The 18703-nt window shown below is 43.4% G+C and overlaps 1 protein-coding gene across 2 annotated transcripts in view; it reads left to right on the top strand.

Annotated features, from left to right (window-relative positions):
• Positions 1-925: 925 nt before the first annotated feature.
• The window catches only part of UCKL1 (uridine-cytidine kinase 1 like 1), a 48254-nt gene continuing 30476 nt past the window's right edge, over positions 926-18703 (top strand). For both annotated transcript variants that reach the window (XM_083146711.1, XM_083146710.1), the window contains exons 1-4: positions 926-1048; positions 12536-12720; positions 14604-14710; positions 15400-15570. In XM_083146711.1, coding sequence (XP_083002837.1) covers positions 993-1048; positions 12536-12720; positions 14604-14710; positions 15400-15570 — 519 coding nt within the window. In that variant the 5' untranslated portion in view covers positions 926-992. The remainder of the gene's footprint in view (positions 1049-12535; positions 12721-14603; positions 14711-15399; positions 15571-18703) is intronic.

Genomic DNA, 18703 nt, shown 5'->3' with positions numbered 1-18703 from the left:
GCATTAAAGGGCCCGCTGGCACTTGTAGTTCTACAGTACAAAAAATAGTTAAATAAAACACACTGACACCCTGAAAAATAAAAGTTTAATACATACACAGCCCACACACACTGATACTTACCTACCTTGAGCCCGTAGGTCGGTCCCTGGATCCGGGGTCCGGGGCTCCTGGACAGAAGAGTCCGGTTCAAGGGCCTTGGTCCTGGTCTATTCAATTATTAGTCAATTTCCCCTGTGTGTAAAACCATAGATTCTACGGGCTAATACTGTGGAGAACAATCTATGTTAAGTGCACCACCTAGGTCAGGGTTAGAGAACCTTTGGCCCCAGCTGTTGTTGGACTACACATCCCAGCATTCCCTGCAACAGTGTTATCATGGCCAAATAGCAAATTGTAGCAGGGCATGCTGGGATGTGTAGTCCAACAACAGCTGGAGGGCCAAAGGTTCCCCATCTCTGACCTACGACTTTGCTCTGTTTCTGGACTTCCCTCTTAACGAATGATTGCTATTACCTGTTCTAAACAGGTAAATGGGCAAGAAAGGTGTTTCCACACAGGTAATAACAATCAAACATGAAGAGGGAAGTCCAGAAACAGAGCATTGTGTCCCTCCTGGAAAGGGTCATGTTGGGAGGTATGGTACACTAACTCAAACCATAAATAACTGTCTTTTTTACACAAACTGATCCGCAGAGCCGCCCAAAGGATCTAGATCTTTTCAGCGACCGACCCGGGTCGAGTCGGGTCCGCAAAAAGAGCCGTTTTGCCCATCTCTACCTCTGAGTCCTCTCTCTCTCGCGATGGGTATTATGTTAGTCAGCCCAAGAGGCGGGGCGATCTCGTGAAGAGCCGCGATTGGCTAACCGTGGCCATCTTGAAATTTGAAAATGGCGCCGCCAGTGAACCAATTACTGCTCTCGGCGCCATTTTTGAAAAGGGCAACCGCACCAATCACGACCGTCCCTCTCCCGGAATACAGGAGAGCGACACTATGGCGCTTACAGACTCCCGCACCCCCACTATCGACGCCGACGATACTGCTATGAGGTACACAGACGCCCGCCCGCCCTCACCCCCACCCCCTTCCCTCACCCCCACCCCCTTCCCTCCTCACTGTCGGCGTCAATGGTGACGCCCTATTTAGTCAGTCCTTCCTTGTGTTATTGAGCTGACTGCTGTGGGTCATCATGGAACTTCCTACGTGAAAAGCACAGCAGGGCAGGCCATGCTATCCACGTGGCATGCTGACGCTTGTAGTTCCACTGCAAGTGGAAGACCCTAGCGTGGTCGTGTATTAATCTCATTGATTTGTGCAGGTTACCCAAGCCTGGTGTAATGTAAGGACCCGTGGCTTTAATCGATTTCGTTTCAGAACAGCAATAAGAATAAATGCTATCCCTTGGTATTTGCATTTTGAGCCAGCATCTGCAACACTGCAGCAAAATGCTCTTTGCCTTTGCCAACGTGACAAAAATCTTCAAATAAAAATAACATAAGTAATAATAAAGACCCAATGTCTGCTAAATCTCCATTTTGGACCGTATAACAGACCGGTATCCATTTACTTGTGAGCTTGCTTATAAAAAATGGCCTGATATTTTGCATACCAATCCTTTCAATGAATAGCTTGAGAGTTGCACTGATGATCTTCTGAACAACTGTCAAGCTATTCTTGTGAAAGGATTGATATGCGAAATATGTGAAAGTCTGGATACCTGGGTGAAAGCTTCTTAGTGCCATCACAGGCTGCAATATTGGATGTGTGTGCTGTTGTAGATTATTATTTTTTTATTCAATAATTAATACAGCTAAAAGGATACTGGCCTTATAGGATCTCACCTTATACATCACAGCAATTCCAATCAATGTCTTTCCCTTCAAATGAACGCTAAAATCTTTGTATTAAAGACATCACGGCTTTATGTAACTGAACAAATGAATATGGCGGTACTTGTGTAGTTTAACGGTGGCACTTCCCTGCAGATCGCATTGTATGCAAATATCGCATGCAATTTTAGAACACCTCAACTATCCATGTTAGCCCAAAGCGTGGCGAGCCCCTTGCAAGGACGTGGTACGTGTACTCTCGACCTGTTCATACCCCCACTATCCATGTTGGCATGGAGATGTAAAACGAGCCCGAAGCGTGGCGAGCGGACACGGATTACTTGACATGTATTCTGCATCCCCTTGCGGGGCTCACTGTGCTCGCCACACTTCGGGCTCGTTTTATGCGACCGCTCGGCTCACTACGCTCGACACACTTTATAAAATCAACTCCTCGCCCACGTGGATAGTGGGGGTATGAACAGGTTGGGAGGACGCGTACTGCATCCCCTTGCAGGGCTCGCCACACTTCGGGCTGTCGTGGATGGTGGGGGTGTGCTAAGTCGCATCGCAGATCGAATCGTATGCAACTATCGCATGTGATTTGCATACAATCCGCTGGGATGTGCCGACTGAAACTACACAAGTACCAAAACGACAACTTTAGCCATACCAAAAAACACTTGGGTTACCACCCACAACCAGCTCTTGGTCCTGAGGTTCACACCCGCTTCCCCCTGGCTCTGCACAAGGAATCACCCTTGTGCTTTATTTTACTCTTTACCCACAAGGATATTCCTTGAAACACCCCCACCCCAGCAAAGGCTGTGGACTGCAGTGCACAGCCTTCCACCATCACTGAGACACACTCACCACCAAATTTGAATGTCCGCTTATAAACTGTATACATGCATCATGTAACGTCAAGGGGATCCTTGCCATTTCCCTACCTATAGCTCAGTTTACACAAGTTGTAAGGCGTTGAATTCATGCAGTGTAACTAACATTAGAGATGGCCATACACTAGTGTGATTTGGCCACTATTCACCTGATTCCAACAGATCCGCCAGATAAATTGGATGAAAAGTGGCAAATCGTATGTGTTTTATCTTTGAATCCGTTCAGGTGCCTGTGCGGATCAGAGATCGGCAGTGCTGCATGTAATATCTATTGGATTGGACAGCCTCCAGCAACATTGAATGGAATCACATATGATATATCGTATGCAAATGGACTGCATATGATATGGTATATATTCAGTTGATGTCAGATCCATTCTGAAATTCTTTTGCTGAAATGGATCCGGCATCCATTAATCAATGCAGCGGCCAAATCCGGATGTCGGATTTGGCCGCTGATTGATGCTCACCTGGCCAACGTGGGGACCGGGTGAGGGAGGCATTTGGAACTTGGACAGGGCCGGGTGAGCTGTTCTGACGCGGCCCAGCGGCGGGACAGGAGAGTGCGGCGGGTGGGTACAGTTGTTGGTGGGAGTGTGCAGGCAGCGGCGGACAGGAGGACAGACCATGTAAGCTGCTGCTGCTGCTCACCCAGCGCCGTTCTCCCTGCCACAATCTGGCATCTTTTTATGTTGGATTGAAATTAAGGGAGACCCAGCCAAAACCTTTCAGGTTTGGCTGTGTTTCCATCAAAAGCAGGTGGATTAGCTGCTATTCCATCAATCCAACTCGTTTTCGGCAGGTCGGAACATTTGGACCTGCCAAAAAAAAAACAACTAGCATTGAATAGATCGGAACCCCTTCTGATATATTCATATAAAAAACTGACGTCTTTTCGGCAAGATGGCAGTTTTGACATCAATTGAATATACCCCCATATGTGATCCAACTGCTAGAGAGCTCCCGGGAGGTTCAAGGGTGATCGACTGTGACTTTTCCTCTTGGAGAGGTCCACAGTACTGTACTGGGGCCTTAATACTTAGCTAATCATATGCATTATAACATCTACAAACAGGATGTTAACGCAAATCTTCTTAAATGGGACATAGTCTTATTTTGTCTTATGATTAGCAGATGAGCCTTGTGTTGTGTTGCTGTGAGAACAATTGCAAAGATTATACTGGGTACAGAAATGTTTTATTAGAAGCTGCGGTACTTGTTTCCTAGCACGGCGCCAGCGATTTTAATTGTATCCATCCAGTCCGAAAAAATTGGGTCGATCGCATTGCATGCAACCAAATCGCATGCGATGCAATCGACCCCATTTTTACATTGAAACCTATGTTAAATGCCCCCCAGACCCCAATTTTCATTGCATAACCACCCTGATGGGTCAAATGCCCCCCCCCCCCCATTGTTAACGGCACCCCACATTGAACGCCAACCCGAAGTGTGGCGAGTGGCGGCGGTACGCGTCCTTCGACCTTTTCATACCCCCACTATCCACGCCGGCGTGGAGTAGATTTTATATAGTGTAGCGAGCCACCGATCCCCAAAGCGTGGCTAGCGGACGCGCATTACTTCACAGGTATTACGCGGCCCCTCGCTGCGTTCGCCACGCTTTGGGCTCGCTGCACTCGCCACAGTACATAAAATCAACTCCACGCCGACTTGGATAGTGGGGGTATGAAAAGGTCGGAGGATGCGTACTGCCGCCCATCGCGTGCTCGCTGCGCTCGCCACGCTTTGGGTTGGCGTTCATCGTGGGGTGGCGTTAACAATGGGGGGGGGGGCATTTCACATACAAATTACCCATCAGGGTGGGTATACAATCAAAAATCGGGTATGGTGGGCCATTTAACATTGTTTCCTATGTAAAATCGGGTCCATCGCATTGGTCGCATTGTATGCCATTATAATGGCATACAATGGACCCGATTTTACATAGGAATTTAACATTGAATACAATGTTAAATTGCGTCGGTCTCATCGCATGCCATTAGAATGGCATGCGATGGACCCGATTTTCTAATTGTCGGGAAAGGTTAAAAAAAAGCCCGAAATCGCGTTGGTCGGGTCCCATCGCATACCTTAACTTAAGGTATGCGATGGGACTCGATGCTAGGAAACAAGTACCGAAGCTGCTGTTTGAAACCAAAATGTCATTTATTTCTTTTTTTCAAAACTGTTTTATTGTCCACAAAGATAGCATTCAGTGTCATACATTGAAATAACATGTAAAAGATACAGCCATATGGTATTTCGGTACCTTCTGCATACGGATATCATAGAAATCGTTAAGTTTCACACTGTGACTTTTTGTAATTATTAACGGAGAATATCAGTGTACATTCATTAGATGTCCGTCTAGACTGCTAATAACTCATTCAGCTATATATAGCTGTATCTTACAGCATAAACACTCTATACAAACAAACAATTAACATAATATAAGACAAATAGTGAAGGGGTAGGTTGGGGGGGGGGGATCACACGTGCTTTATTGCTAGTCAGTCCTTTTCCTCATAAGTATATTCTTTCATAAATATTCTAATACAATCATGGCATATTATAGTTAAATATTACATCCCATTTCCTTCCATAACTCTGCGTGGCAACAGTATCTATGATCAAATTTCCATACATTATATGTCTATCCATCATATTAATGGTTTTCAGCTACTTGTCTCAACAAAGACCACGTTGTGTTTTCAAATTCAGATTCAAGGTATATTCCCCATTTTTTATGATTTTTTTTCTATTCCTTTCTCTATATCGGATAGAGTAGCCTGGCGTTCATAATATATAATTGGTACTTGTTTCCTAACACGGCAACAATCGCGGGCATCGTGTACCTTAAAGTTAAGGTGCACGATGCCCGCGATGGACCTGATTTCCTTTGAAATCAGGTCCATTTTGCCGTCAAAGGCAAAATCGTGGGCATCGCGTCGGTCGCGGCCATTAACATAGCCCCGGACGCGACCGACGCAATGCCCGCGATTTCCCCATAGGCTTCAATGTTAAAATAATTTTTAACATTGAAATCGGGAGCATCGCATCGCTCTTGTGCCATTATAATGGCACAAGATGAGATGGACTTGATTTAGTCCATCTCACATAGGAAACAATGTGAAATGGGCCAATATGACCCATTTCACATTGTATATGGCCCCGTCGTCACCCCACGATTGACGCGAACCCGAAGCGTGGCGAGCGGCGGCGGTGCGCGTCCTCCGACCTTTTCATTCCCCTACTATCCACGTCGGCGTGGAGTTGAGAATATAAAGTGTGGCGAGCGCAGCGAGCCCGAAGCGTGGCGAGCGCACGCGTATACCTGTAAAGTGATACGCGTCACCTCGCGGGGCAAACAAGTACCATATAATTTTTAACATCATATTTGAGATGTCTTTGAGTCGACCTCTTTATCCAATGCCCCAAGATACATTTCTGGGCAACAGTCATAACTATTGTCAGTGTAATTACGAAAATGTAATTTACCTTAACCACAAATGAGTTTATGCTATGGGTGATTCACACAGGTGACAAGGCAACTGGAATTTACAGCTCTTTGGGGGAAATGTACTAAGATCAGGGTTGCCGACCCTCCCGGAATTCCCGGGAGTCTCCCGAAAATCGGGACCCCCTCCCGGCCCCCCGGAAGGGTGGGCAACCCTCCCGGAATCTAGTGGACCCCCCTGAATCCCCCGAATCGCGGCATGTAAATGCCGCAATCCGCGGGTCTCAGAGGAGGGGGCGGAGCTAAAATGGCACAATCGTGTCATTTTAGCCCCGCCCCCTCCATGGACAGCAGTCATTTCTTCTATTTCCCGTAGTGGGGGCGGGGCTTAATGACGTCACCGCCAAGCCCCGCCCCCCGATCGGGTAAGGAAAGTCTCCTCTCCGGGCTTCTCCCGGAGAGGAGCATTAAAAAGTCGGCAACCCTGACTAAGATGTGTATTCTACTTCATATGTGATGTTGCTATGGGCACCCAATCAGAATCTACTTATTTATTTAGCACCCTCTAGAAGATAGTAGGCAGGATCTGATTGGTTGCCCATAGGAACATCACATTTGAAGTAGAACTCCTATCTTAGTAAATTTCCCCCTTTGCCTTTTACATGGGATATAAATTTTTTTACATTCAGAGAGGTTAATATCCTGTGTTCATAGATTGTAATAGAAGGACAATTATATGAATAAATCAAAGTTATATTCAGACAAAATGCAAAATGTAATGGCCTGTGAGATGTGACCATGTGGGAATTCCTGAGAGTCTGCCTGTACTTTTAAAGCTGCATTTATTTACACCGTATAAACTTGCAAATGGTCGCCATTTTAAAAATACATGCAGACTCAGAAGTTGCAGGCTATTACATTTTACCCAAAATATTTAATGTGTCTTTTTGTGACCCGCATGCAGTGCCAATGTTCCTGTTGCTAGACAAGTTTTCTGCCACTGTTTTATACAAAAATCCCTAGAAAATGATATGCCACGTGTATTGCTGTATATGCACAGAGCTGCAGTTTTTATTGAGGCGCACAGTATCAGAAATGTACTGGGCGCTGACTGGGAGGCTATTGGGACGCACAAAAATGGTACGTATTATGGGCGAATAATGGGTGTGAACTACAACTGGCTGCATACACAGATCCTTAATTTCTCACAGTGGAGGTCATACTGAGGCAGAACGTATGTACCTGCCATGGGCTGTGCAAGATTCAGTAGTGTAACCAATGATGGACGCACTAAGCTGTAATACAGCAGCTATAGACTCTCCCATACCCCTTTCACATCGCACCTCCAACCCGGGTTGGTGATGTATGACCCGGGTCGAGGTGAGGTGTGAAAGTCTATATCACCACAGTCTATATTCTGGGTCAATCAACCCGGCAATTCAACCTGTGTTATAATTAGGGTTAAACCCGGGTCTCCATCTGTGTAATGGGGGTACTTCTTTACTTTCACGGCGCCAGCATGCGTGGGCGAGCGAAGCGAGCCCCGCAAGGGGACTCAGACGCACGGCGCCATGCTGGTGCCATGAAAGTAAAGAAGTACCGTAATGGGTGACACGGGTGTAGTATGAAAATTGCAGACCTGGGAACGCGATCTCGGGTCCAACCTGGCTTTGTGATGTGACATGGATACTAGAGTTCCAGTCCTTTCAAAATCCAGTTAGCTATGGTAAATTCCCACAGCTAATGGATTGTTGCGTAATTCACCGATCCTCGTGTCTTCCGGCCATGCTGGATTTTTTTGGACAAACGAAATATTGGTTCTTTCATTGAATAGGTTGAATGTAAACTTGACCTAAAATCATTGAAAAAATTGTCACCTAATTCAACGCCCCTCTACAATTTTTTGGGTGGGTTTTTATCTTCTAGAAACAGCCAACTACATTTTTGTGTAATGTTAAAACTTTTTCCCTTCTCTAGGGGCATTTGATTTAAACATTCTTTGGTTGTTTCCTATTTAACCAATACTGTTAATTTAGTTTTCAGAAGAGAAAGCTCTGTATTTAGATTGTAATGTGGTGCGAGCTGGTCTCTCTCCTGTCTACCCTACTTATTTATGCACCCTGTAATGATGTGAAACTGTTATCTGAGTTATAGTCAGTTGTAGTCTTTACAAAATATTCTTTGTTGTATACCCACTATTAGGTGCTGCGGAACCTCATAACTTAAAGGAAAATATTAATATGGTCACAGTTTTAGCAAGTAACTGCTTATGCCAGATGGCATGTTTCATCATACACCTCAGTCAATTCTTGTTATTTATATCGTTTCCAGATTTTCTTGTCAGTTCTATACATTTTATCTACTTTTACACTCTATTTACATATGTCTCTGCTGTTAATACACTATAATCTACTATAGTGTTTGTTCTAGGCAAATATTTATAACCTCAGTCAGAGGGCGGTATTCCCAATGCCCTTTTACAGCTTGTGCAGGATTTGCTGCAAATTTGCCGTGTTCCGGAAGGCTGGAGCATTCGCTGCCAGCCCTCCTTTTCTCCCTATTCAATGTCGCAGGGGCTCACTGCTCCTGACCGCAAATTTTAACCCCTGCGGTGAATTCCGCATGGAGCCAGGGGACGGCGGCAGACAGGGAGATGGAAGTCTGCGCCGGAATGTATGTGTGTGTGGGGGGGAGGGGGGGGGGGAGTGCGCCACCGGAAATAAGAAGTGGATTCTGGTTGGCTGCCCATAGAAACATCACATGTCCAGTAGAATACACATCTTAGTAAATTTCCCCCTTTGTGTCATATCTTAAAATAAATAACTATTGTTGATGATGGAAAAACATAAGTGTAAAACACAGAACATAGTTGCAACAATACCATTTACTATTTGGTAAAAGAAACAGGAGGGCATGCACAAGCCATTAATTAAGGTCACATAAGAATTGAAAACCCAATATAATGGGAGTCTATTCCACCACAGGCATGATGCTGTGTAAGTGTTAACAGTGCCTTATGCCTAGATATGTGTTGGGGGCACTAGAAATGTTTGAGCAGCAAAATGAGAGCAGCAAAGGGTAGCAGTAACTAGCGTGTGGAACGATAGTACATGACCTGTGAACAGATGTGTTTGTGATTGGTTGCGTGTGTTTTGCACAGCCATGTTTCCATATTTATAACCTGCACGCTATTAATATCAGTCTGGAACATAATCTCACTGGACAGGGGCACACATGATTTTCTCAGGATGAATTTCCCTGTGTATCCAGGATCGGGGGTGACTGGGTGCTGGAATCTTGGGTCACACAACTGGTGAGTGACACTTACCTGTGGTCACATTCTCTAGTAATAGCAGTCTCCTTTTGACATTTTGCACTGCTATAACAGCGGTCCATATGTAGTAGTGCCCCTGATATGAAAGCCACATCTACACATCTCCCAGGCTGTAAAGGTGCAACGCTGTACCCTTCAGACCTTGTTTATCTGCTGCTCAATCTGAGCTGCCACTCATACTCTGGAGATCCAGAAAATGCTTATGGGACATATCCACCTCCTGACGTTTCTCAATCACGTGTTCCCTATAGTGCAGGGGATAGATCTTTATATACCGTGGGAATGGACTGAAGCCAAGTTAATCCTGTGGCAGATCTGTAAAATATATAGCAGCATGTAGTAAGAAATCAGATAGGGAACGTCTCTCTTCACTACAGTATGTGTATCTGTATGAATTATACTTCCTTTACGTTGGATGTGTCCCTGCAGATGCACACAAAGGCACGAACCTATAGTAACTTATTTTGTACTTTTTGTAGCTGTTATCAATACACCTTGCAAAAGCTCCTTATTTGTCTGGCTTATAGAGTAGCTTCTATTTAAATGTATCCATCCCCTGTTTAAGTATTTAGACACTTTTTCTACTTGCATTTTTTTCTCTGCTCTTTCTTTTTTTTTTTTTTTTTTTTTTTTTAACTCACGGGCAGATGCTCTAGACTTGGAGAGGGGGAAACATATGGATGATCATACTTACCCTGCACCCCCAACCCTAACCCTCCTTGCCTACAACCTAACCCTCCCACACAGCCTAACCCTAACTTTCTCTGATAGTACCTAACTACCGTACCCCACCACCTAAACCCACCCCCCAGCTGAACGCATTCCTTGGAGAAAGAGAAAATACCAACCAATCAGTTCCTGCCAGTTTTCAAACACAGCCTGAAACTTGGTATTTCGGATCTGATTGGCTGGTGTGTCTCCATTTATTTATTTCCGAGTCTTAGTACATCTCCTGTTCTTCTGAAGCTCTTTACTGGTGGGCAGATATTGAAACCATGTCCTACTCTCCATAAGCTTGACATCTCCCCTAGAAAATACCATCAAATCCCCCAAGCTTCACTTGGGAGCAAGTGGCAGGCTATAGGAAAAGATATAGGAAGCTGAGGACAATGACCCAGAGCACAGGGAAGGCAGATAAAAGATCTTGGGGACAAATAAACAGCTTGATTGATTTGGACAGCGGTGCAGTGACTTGGCACTTAAGGGTCCACCCACAGCTTTCCAGGTTTAAATAAATTAAAATAATGCTTTTACCTTTTATCAGCATGCATAAAATAAAACAAAAACAGCCTTGCCCCCATGCAGGGCAATAAAGCTGCATACACACAACAGAACATGTGTAACCATTAATATGGGTGGCTGCGGGGGTGTATGAACACTAACGACAGGAGGTGTGGGGAGGTTAAGGGTTGTGGGGACAATGATGCAGCATGACCTTCCCTGCATTGTTAACGATAATAAGCATACACACTAAGCGATATGATAAACTATATTGCTCAGAAGGTGCAAAATGAGCGATATAGTTTAAAATATTGCTTAGTATGTATGGAGCTTAACTCACTGCTTGATCCTAACTCTACATTGCAGCTAGTTTGTGTAGTCACAAAGGAATGTACACAGACTCTGATCTCAGTTGGCTGGCATAACTTCTCAAATACAGTGTCAGAGTTATAGGTACTTCTTGAGTAAATTCTCTCTCAATATCGAGTGACATTTCTAAAATAGTAAAAAAAAGAGGCATTTTTAAAATAGTTGACTATTATGGAGTACAAAACACTATTTGCACATATTCTGGACATGAAAAAAAATGTATGATGCACATTTGCAGTGTATTGATGGACAATAAACAATAATGTACAACACTTCAAAAATGTGGCCACCCCAACAGTGGGGTGTTCATTAAATGTTAAATTAAATGTTGTTACTATACTGTAACCACATATTTTGTACGAACAGTATTTTCTTCAATAATGCACTCATGTTTTTATTTACTTTTTTTTTATTATTGTTTGTATTTTCAAAATTCGAAATTTAATAAAAAAATACATGATTAAAAAATAAATAAATGTTTTTTTTTTGTTTTTGTTTTTTTACACGTCAATTATATAATAAGTATGGAATTGCCTATGTATAGAATCAATGGAAGGACACAAAACCTTAATTGCATGTATTCAGCACATAAACACATGGGGCGCACTTGTTTATGATGCAGTGTATTGATGGGCAAACTGATGATCAGTGTTGTGGTCAAAAAAGTAAAATAAAATCCACATAGATGCCTATTTACTATAGGCATCTATGTGGATTTTATTTTACTTTTTTGACCACAACACTGATCACCAGTTTGCCCATCAATACACTGCATCATAAACATTGGTCGGCAGTGGGCATTGGTGGAAGCATAATACATACTTTTGATTGCTTGTACCAGGATTGGGTATTCTGTAGCTGCTACAGGGACGTGTTCCTCTCCTCTCAAACCACAGTGCTGCACCACTGGAGGGGGGGTGGGAGTGTCCAGGAAAATGCCAGTCAGATGACGCGGGTTGTACATCCAACCAACGACCGATCGCATGTGCAAAAACTCGCTCATGATCTGCACCCGATCACGACTGATCATATGTGAAGCACATAAGATCACAGGACCCGCAGGACTGCGCATTGTACGATACCTTCCTCCAGCCCTTATACATATGCCCTCTAACTTACCACAACATAGTCTTTCATCCCATGCAGTTTTCTGTTCCATCCCTTCTATCTATATGGTTGACATTTTCTCTCTGTTATCCTTGCACGTTATGTTTTACTTGCAATGTTTTAAATAAAGTGACGCTAAATGCATCGTAGTATATCTGTCAAGTACACCATAGTATATCATTCCTGCTATGCAATATCCTCCCACTTGTTTTGTTTATCTGTCTTGTCCTACCTTCTGTTTAGTACTATATAATTCTATGTAGTGCCTTACCAACAAAAGCAATAATGAAAACTAATCTGATAATTACTGTCACCTGCAGCACAGAAAGCAGCCATAACTTGCTGCCTCCAGTCAGCCCTGGACGTTCCTCCCGCAGACGCACAACCAGTCAGTGTAAATCGGAGCCCCCACTGCTTCGAACCAGCAAAAGGACCATCTACACAGCTGGGCGTCCTCCTTGGTACAATGAGCATGGAACACAGTCTAAGGAGGCTTTTGTCATAGGTGAGACATGATACAACTACTACTGCAGTAGCTAACACAATAATATCAGCATGCGGGATTTTAGTGCGTCATGCATTCTATTTTGTCCAGCGTACCATTTGTGTTTCCACCGATTATTCCATATCCAATCTACTGGGTCATGGACTGATGTGAAGGATTAAACATTCTCTGGCAGAAATGGGATATATGTAGGTGCTATATAAATAAAGCTTTATACATCTGAATTAACAGTACATTGACATTCATCTGTTTGGGAACTGGGTGCCGACAGCTATAGTACTCTTCATGTTATCATCTGAGAAATCTCTGCTGCTTCATATCCCTAGGGACTCCCATAATGTGAGTAAAGCTGGGTACACACTAGACCAGGGGTTCTCAAACTATTTTGTTTCATGGACCCGTCAAACAATAAAAATGGTTACACAACCCCAGCAAGCTACCGCACAATGGCTGCTACAGGTGTGGTCAGCAGATGTACAGTAGCATTGCAGAGGCGCACAACAAGTGAAGTGACCTCTAATGCGACAGAGAGGCAGTGGGGATGGAATAGGGAGGAAGTGGGTGTTTTACCCTATTCCACTCCTCCATAGATGCCTATGATAAAGTCTGTGCTCCGTCTCCCCCTCCTTCCACCTACTGCTGCTTTCTGGAGCCACCCCTCCTGATGCCCACAGATGACACCCCCCACCATGCTACACTTACTTATAAGAGGTTCTTCACTGATTCAGGGTCCTGCTTATGGAGAGCTGGCTCCTGAGTCTGTCTTTGGTCTGGTTATTTCATCTGTATGTTTCCTACAGCCCAGAAGACCTGGGATTTAAGCGTGCCCTCATTGCAGCCCATGTCCCCCTGTGGATTTCTGCATGAAGATGAGGGATCAAGGAATGCAGCCTGCTTGTGGTGGTGGTGGCGGCGGCGGCAGCAGTAGTAGTAGCAGCAGCAGTAGTAGCAGCAGCAGCAGCAGCTGTTACTACTACTGTGCGAGGAAAAGCACTGGAGTGGGGGCAAAGCTGGCTGATGACTCCTCGGATCTCATAGGCAATAATCCATGGAGTCTGAAGTAAAAGACAATTGATTTTGCAGACTCCTTGTATTACTGGCTGAGAGTTCAGAGGAGTCATTAGCTTGTCTGTCAGGAACATGGAGTCACAATCCCATGCTGAAATGGTCAGGACCCACTTTGCTGCAATAGGCGTTTTTTTTTTTTTTGTTTTTTTTTTTTAAGCAACTGTTGATGTTCCAACAATTTTGTATAAATAACTAGTGTGTGCACACACTGCATCATTGATTATGACATCAGCCATTGTGTGTACCTGCAGCTCAAACGAGGGATGCCGTTAGTTGATGTTGCCAGATGCAGCATGCCCACCCCTGTCGCTCATCGTTGTCAGCATCGGCAAGTGTATGCAATTGCTGATGCTGGGTGCCTGATATGAAAAAGGATGCTGGGTAAACACATCATGTAGTGTGTACCCAGAATTAGAGGTGACCGGTGACAGCAGCGTGCAGCAGGGTCTACATGTAGAAAGCGCAGTCATTCTGGTACTTGTAGTGCCACATCAAAATTTAAGTCCGCAAAACGCTGTAAAGGTGTAGCTAGCCATCTACATGTAGACGGTGGGGTGACTAGGGACAGACTTGCAGCGTCTACATGTAGAAAGCGCAGTGCCAGGTCATTCTGGTACTTGGCATATTTGAGTTCCTTAATTGTTTTCAAAATGTATTTTGACATAATTGTATTTATTCAGAAGCTGGTTTTGGGATTAAATTCATTTGTAGAATATGGGCAGAATCTAGGAATATTTTTTTTTTTTTTTATGTTGAGACTAAGGTCTGTAATCTCTAGGGCAGTATTACACCTGTATCACTTCTCTACGTCTCAGGTTTGGGTGGCGGCAGTGCATCTGGTAAAACCACAGTTGCTAGGATGATCATTGAAGCTCTGGATGTTCCCTGGGTGGTTCTCCTGTCTATGGACTCTTTTTACAAGGTAAACAAAGTTATTTCCTGATCATTTCCCTCAAAAGCACTGTAATCTGGTAATGTGATTAACTAATACATGTTCTCTCTCATTGGTACTGTTGTGCGGTAATGTTAGTATGCAGTATCTCTCACAAGTCCTGGTCATTCAATACATGGGGGTATTCAATCCTGGGACTGTCTGTCCTTCCCGACAACCGTGACTTTGGCCCGTTTTTGTTTTGCTTGACCGAAAATCGCTAGGATAGATTCAATGTCCAGCCTGGTGATCGTCAAAAAGGGCCGTGTCCGTGTAAACGGCCATGGATTGTCGAGATCCGGCCGTGATCGCGACAATTCATGCACGTTCTCGGCAAAATGGTCCCGACAGCTTTTAAAGTCGGCTAGTTCTGTCAATCTGCCTCTTCAATGCTGTCTGGCAAGACAGCTTTTAATAGGCGCCCGCCGCTATTTCCAATGGGGTTTGGATACCCCCCATGGCCTCACTCACAGGTACTGATGTCTGGTAAAGAGATATATAATCTGTGACTTCTATCACTGGTATGTTATCCTATAGAATGCTGTTTGGTCGTGAAAATATTAATAAATGATTTCTCTCTGAGAAACGAATGTCTTGATAATGTGAGTAGATAATATGTGGCTTCTGCCACTGGTACTCATGTCTGATAATGTGCTCAGATAACATGTGGTTTCTTTTAGGTGCTGACAGAAGAACAACAGGCTCAGGCTGCCCGGAATGAATTTAACTTTGACCACCCAGACTCCTTTGACTTTGAGCTAATGATTAGTACATTGAAGAAGCTGAAACAGGGGAAAAGTGTGAAAATACCCACCTATGACTTTACCACTCACAGCCGAACCAAAGATTGGGTAAGGAATTGGGGTAAAACTGATGCAGTGTGAGATGTTGGGGATTAGGTGCCAACAGTCTCTACAGTGATACATAGGTTTGACTCTACATAGCTAACCAGTTTATGAGCAGGTGTGTTAGATTTGTCTGGTTCCTCCAGGTTTTGCTTTTGCAGTTATGCCATCTAGAGATTGACAGTGATGTCATCTGTCTCTGTCACCCTCACTATGCCAGCTACTGATACGGGTGAAATTCTAATGACAGTATTACCCCTGTTATGTCACTTTAATCATTTGTTTACCATCATGCTTAATGTTATAATGCTTTCACTTGTCAAATGCTCTAAGCAGCAATTTACCCCTGTCACGACAGTGAGGTCCAAATAGTCACTGTGACTTTGTGTACCCAACCCATTTTACCAGTTCCCTATAACTTTCATTTCTTGAAAGCTTTTAGATATGTATCCCTTTTTCTGCCTTGAAACACATAATTTGCTTAAAGGAACCCCTGGCTTATGAGAGTATGCAAGTCTGACGAGGAAGTCCTGCTGGGCCTAATGTTAGATTATTTTTGCTCATGGGTTTTATCCCAAATAGGTGCAAGTTTCTTGCGTCTGCAAGTTGTAGCTGCAACACACTGCAATAAAGTGATTTCTTTCAATGAGACTTATGCACCTGTCAGCAGGTGCTTTGGCTCATTCCTCCTTAGCAAACTGCTCCAGCTGTCTTGGATTTGATGGGTGCCTTCTCAGCATGTTCCAGATCTTCCCATAGAAGTTCATTCTGATTCACATCAAGAGTGAAATTTAATAGGATGAGCGGTTTGGAAAGAAATATCCAGGGTTTTTTTTATAGCGGCAATCATTTACACTTCAAAATCGAACTGGTATTACAGTATAAATGATTGCCGCTTTAAAAAAAACCTGGAGATTTCTTCCCAAATCTCTCACTTTCTGAATCTCCCTATTAAATTCCCCCCCAAGTGCCTGAGGTTTGCAGGACTCCCCATGCAGTGCATAGCAGAGGATATTGTGAGAGATACAAGGGAAATATATATGTAATATATAATCGGGCGCAAGTGGTTAATTAAATAATTAATATAAGAAACAATATATTAAATGGCAGCTCCCAATGGATTCCCAGCAGGGGATCCAATGAAACAAAATCTAGGGGATATAATTATTCTAATCAAATAATTCTAGAGAGCGCACTGAATTAAGCACAAATATTTATTAAAAAACAATAATAATAGATGAAAAGCTCATATAAACGATCACAATTATTTAATAAAATATAACAATAAAATCAATATGATATAAAATAGTTATAGACCACTGGGCAATCACTGATGCCCCACACAATGCTATATGAATAATGTCCAGTTGCTCTTACCCACTAAGGATGATGTTATGTCCAGTAGCGGGGAACTTGTAATTGAGTTTGATGAGATATGAGAAGACAAAGTCCATCCAGTAAGTTTATGGAAATATGTGATGTTTGAATGGGGGGAAAAAAAACGGAGGGGGATTTGTAGAGATGAAAAGGTGACTCGCAGAGCAGCCTCGCTGTTGGAAATAGGTGTATCTGTGCTACAACCGGCAAATGATGGTGATAAGCCGGGAGCACTCCATAGTAAACCAGCGGCGTGGCTAGGTGTATGTTGGAGAAGTCTGTCTCATCTACCACCGTGACGTTCTGGGGAAGAGAGCCAACGGTGGGAGTGACGGGGTACCTGCCGCACTTGGTCTCGGGGTCTGGAGCGAGTCACACCTCTCGGGGGAGCCAGTGGATGGTAAAGTCCGGGATCGCCGCAGGTCACCCTTCTGCTCACAGGTATCGGCCCCGAGGATAGGAAATAAATCTGGTGATTTGAAGCAAAGTGGTGGGTAAAGGTGAGTGCCAGGTGGTCCTCCTATTGTGAGAGATAACTATTGACATTTTGGGGGTTATTCTGATTCACTCGGAAAGGCGCAATCACTCTCTAATGGACAAAACCATATGCACTGCAGGTGGGGCTGATGTAACGTGCAGAGAGAGTTAGATTTGGGTAAGGGGTGTACTTCAAACTTATATCTATATTGCAGTGTAAAAATAAAGCATCCAGTATTTTCCCTGCACAGAAACAATATAACACCCAAATCTAACTCTCTCTGCACCTGTTACATCAGCCCCACCTGCAGTGCACATGGTTTTGTCCATTAGAGAGTGATTGTGCCTTTCCGAGTAAATCAGAATAACCCCTTTGTGCTGGATTTTTGTTATGCTCTATATTGCATATTTATGCAAGTTGTTGAAAAGATTTTTTTCTTGCTATAAGCGACAATGCTTCTAATTTTATTCTTTAGTTTGTACTTGTCTGATTGCCTTGAATTTTTATGTTTTTCCATGGAAAAAATATCTGAAATATTTCTAATATTCTAAATAAGTTACTTGTCAAGTTGATTACAATCAAATATGATTTATTGACAAAAATATGGTGGTACACTATGCGTCAATAGTACAGTATAGTTAAACACAATTATGAAACATTACATTTTTGTCAAAAAAATAGAGTTGGCTGTAAGTTCAGGGTATTTACAGCAGGACCATTGTCACCCTAGACTGGCAGGTGTTCAATTCCATCAATCCTATCTTCTGCCTGCGGAAGTTCTGATGTTGTGGTTTTTTTTTTTTTAATGTTGATTTTTTTTTTCCTGCAAAGACTCACCCTCGTTTGCTTCCCAATCCTTCCCCGGCTTTGTATAAGGAATCTGCAAAAGCTACCTTGAAATCTACTTGGGACATATACATTGCATTATTCGTTCTACAAAGCAGCCAACTATTGATGCATGCAAGATCTAGCAGTATACTATAATAAAAAAAAAAAAACAGTTTACTTCAACACGTAGCAGTGTATGTAAACAGCAAAATACATTGAGATATAATTTTTTTTCAACACATTTAGAATTTGGCAATTATAATTATCATAACATTCATATTTTTCTGAATATTCTATGAATACGCATCACAAGAGTGTGTAGAGTATGTTTTTAAAAAAATCGTAATTTATTGAATAGTTCAGTGATGGCTAACCCTGACACTCCAGCTGTTGTTGAACTACACATCCCAGCGGCTGACTAAATTTAGCTTTCACCCAGTTTGGATCAGCCATAGA

This window comes from Crinia signifera, chromosome 6, assembly GCF_055691185.1.
Source record: "Crinia signifera chromosome 6, ASM5569118v1, whole genome shotgun sequence".
NCBI lineage: Eukaryota > Metazoa > Chordata > Amphibia > Anura > Myobatrachidae > Crinia > Crinia signifera.
This window is presented reverse-complemented; position numbering and strand designations above follow the sequence as displayed.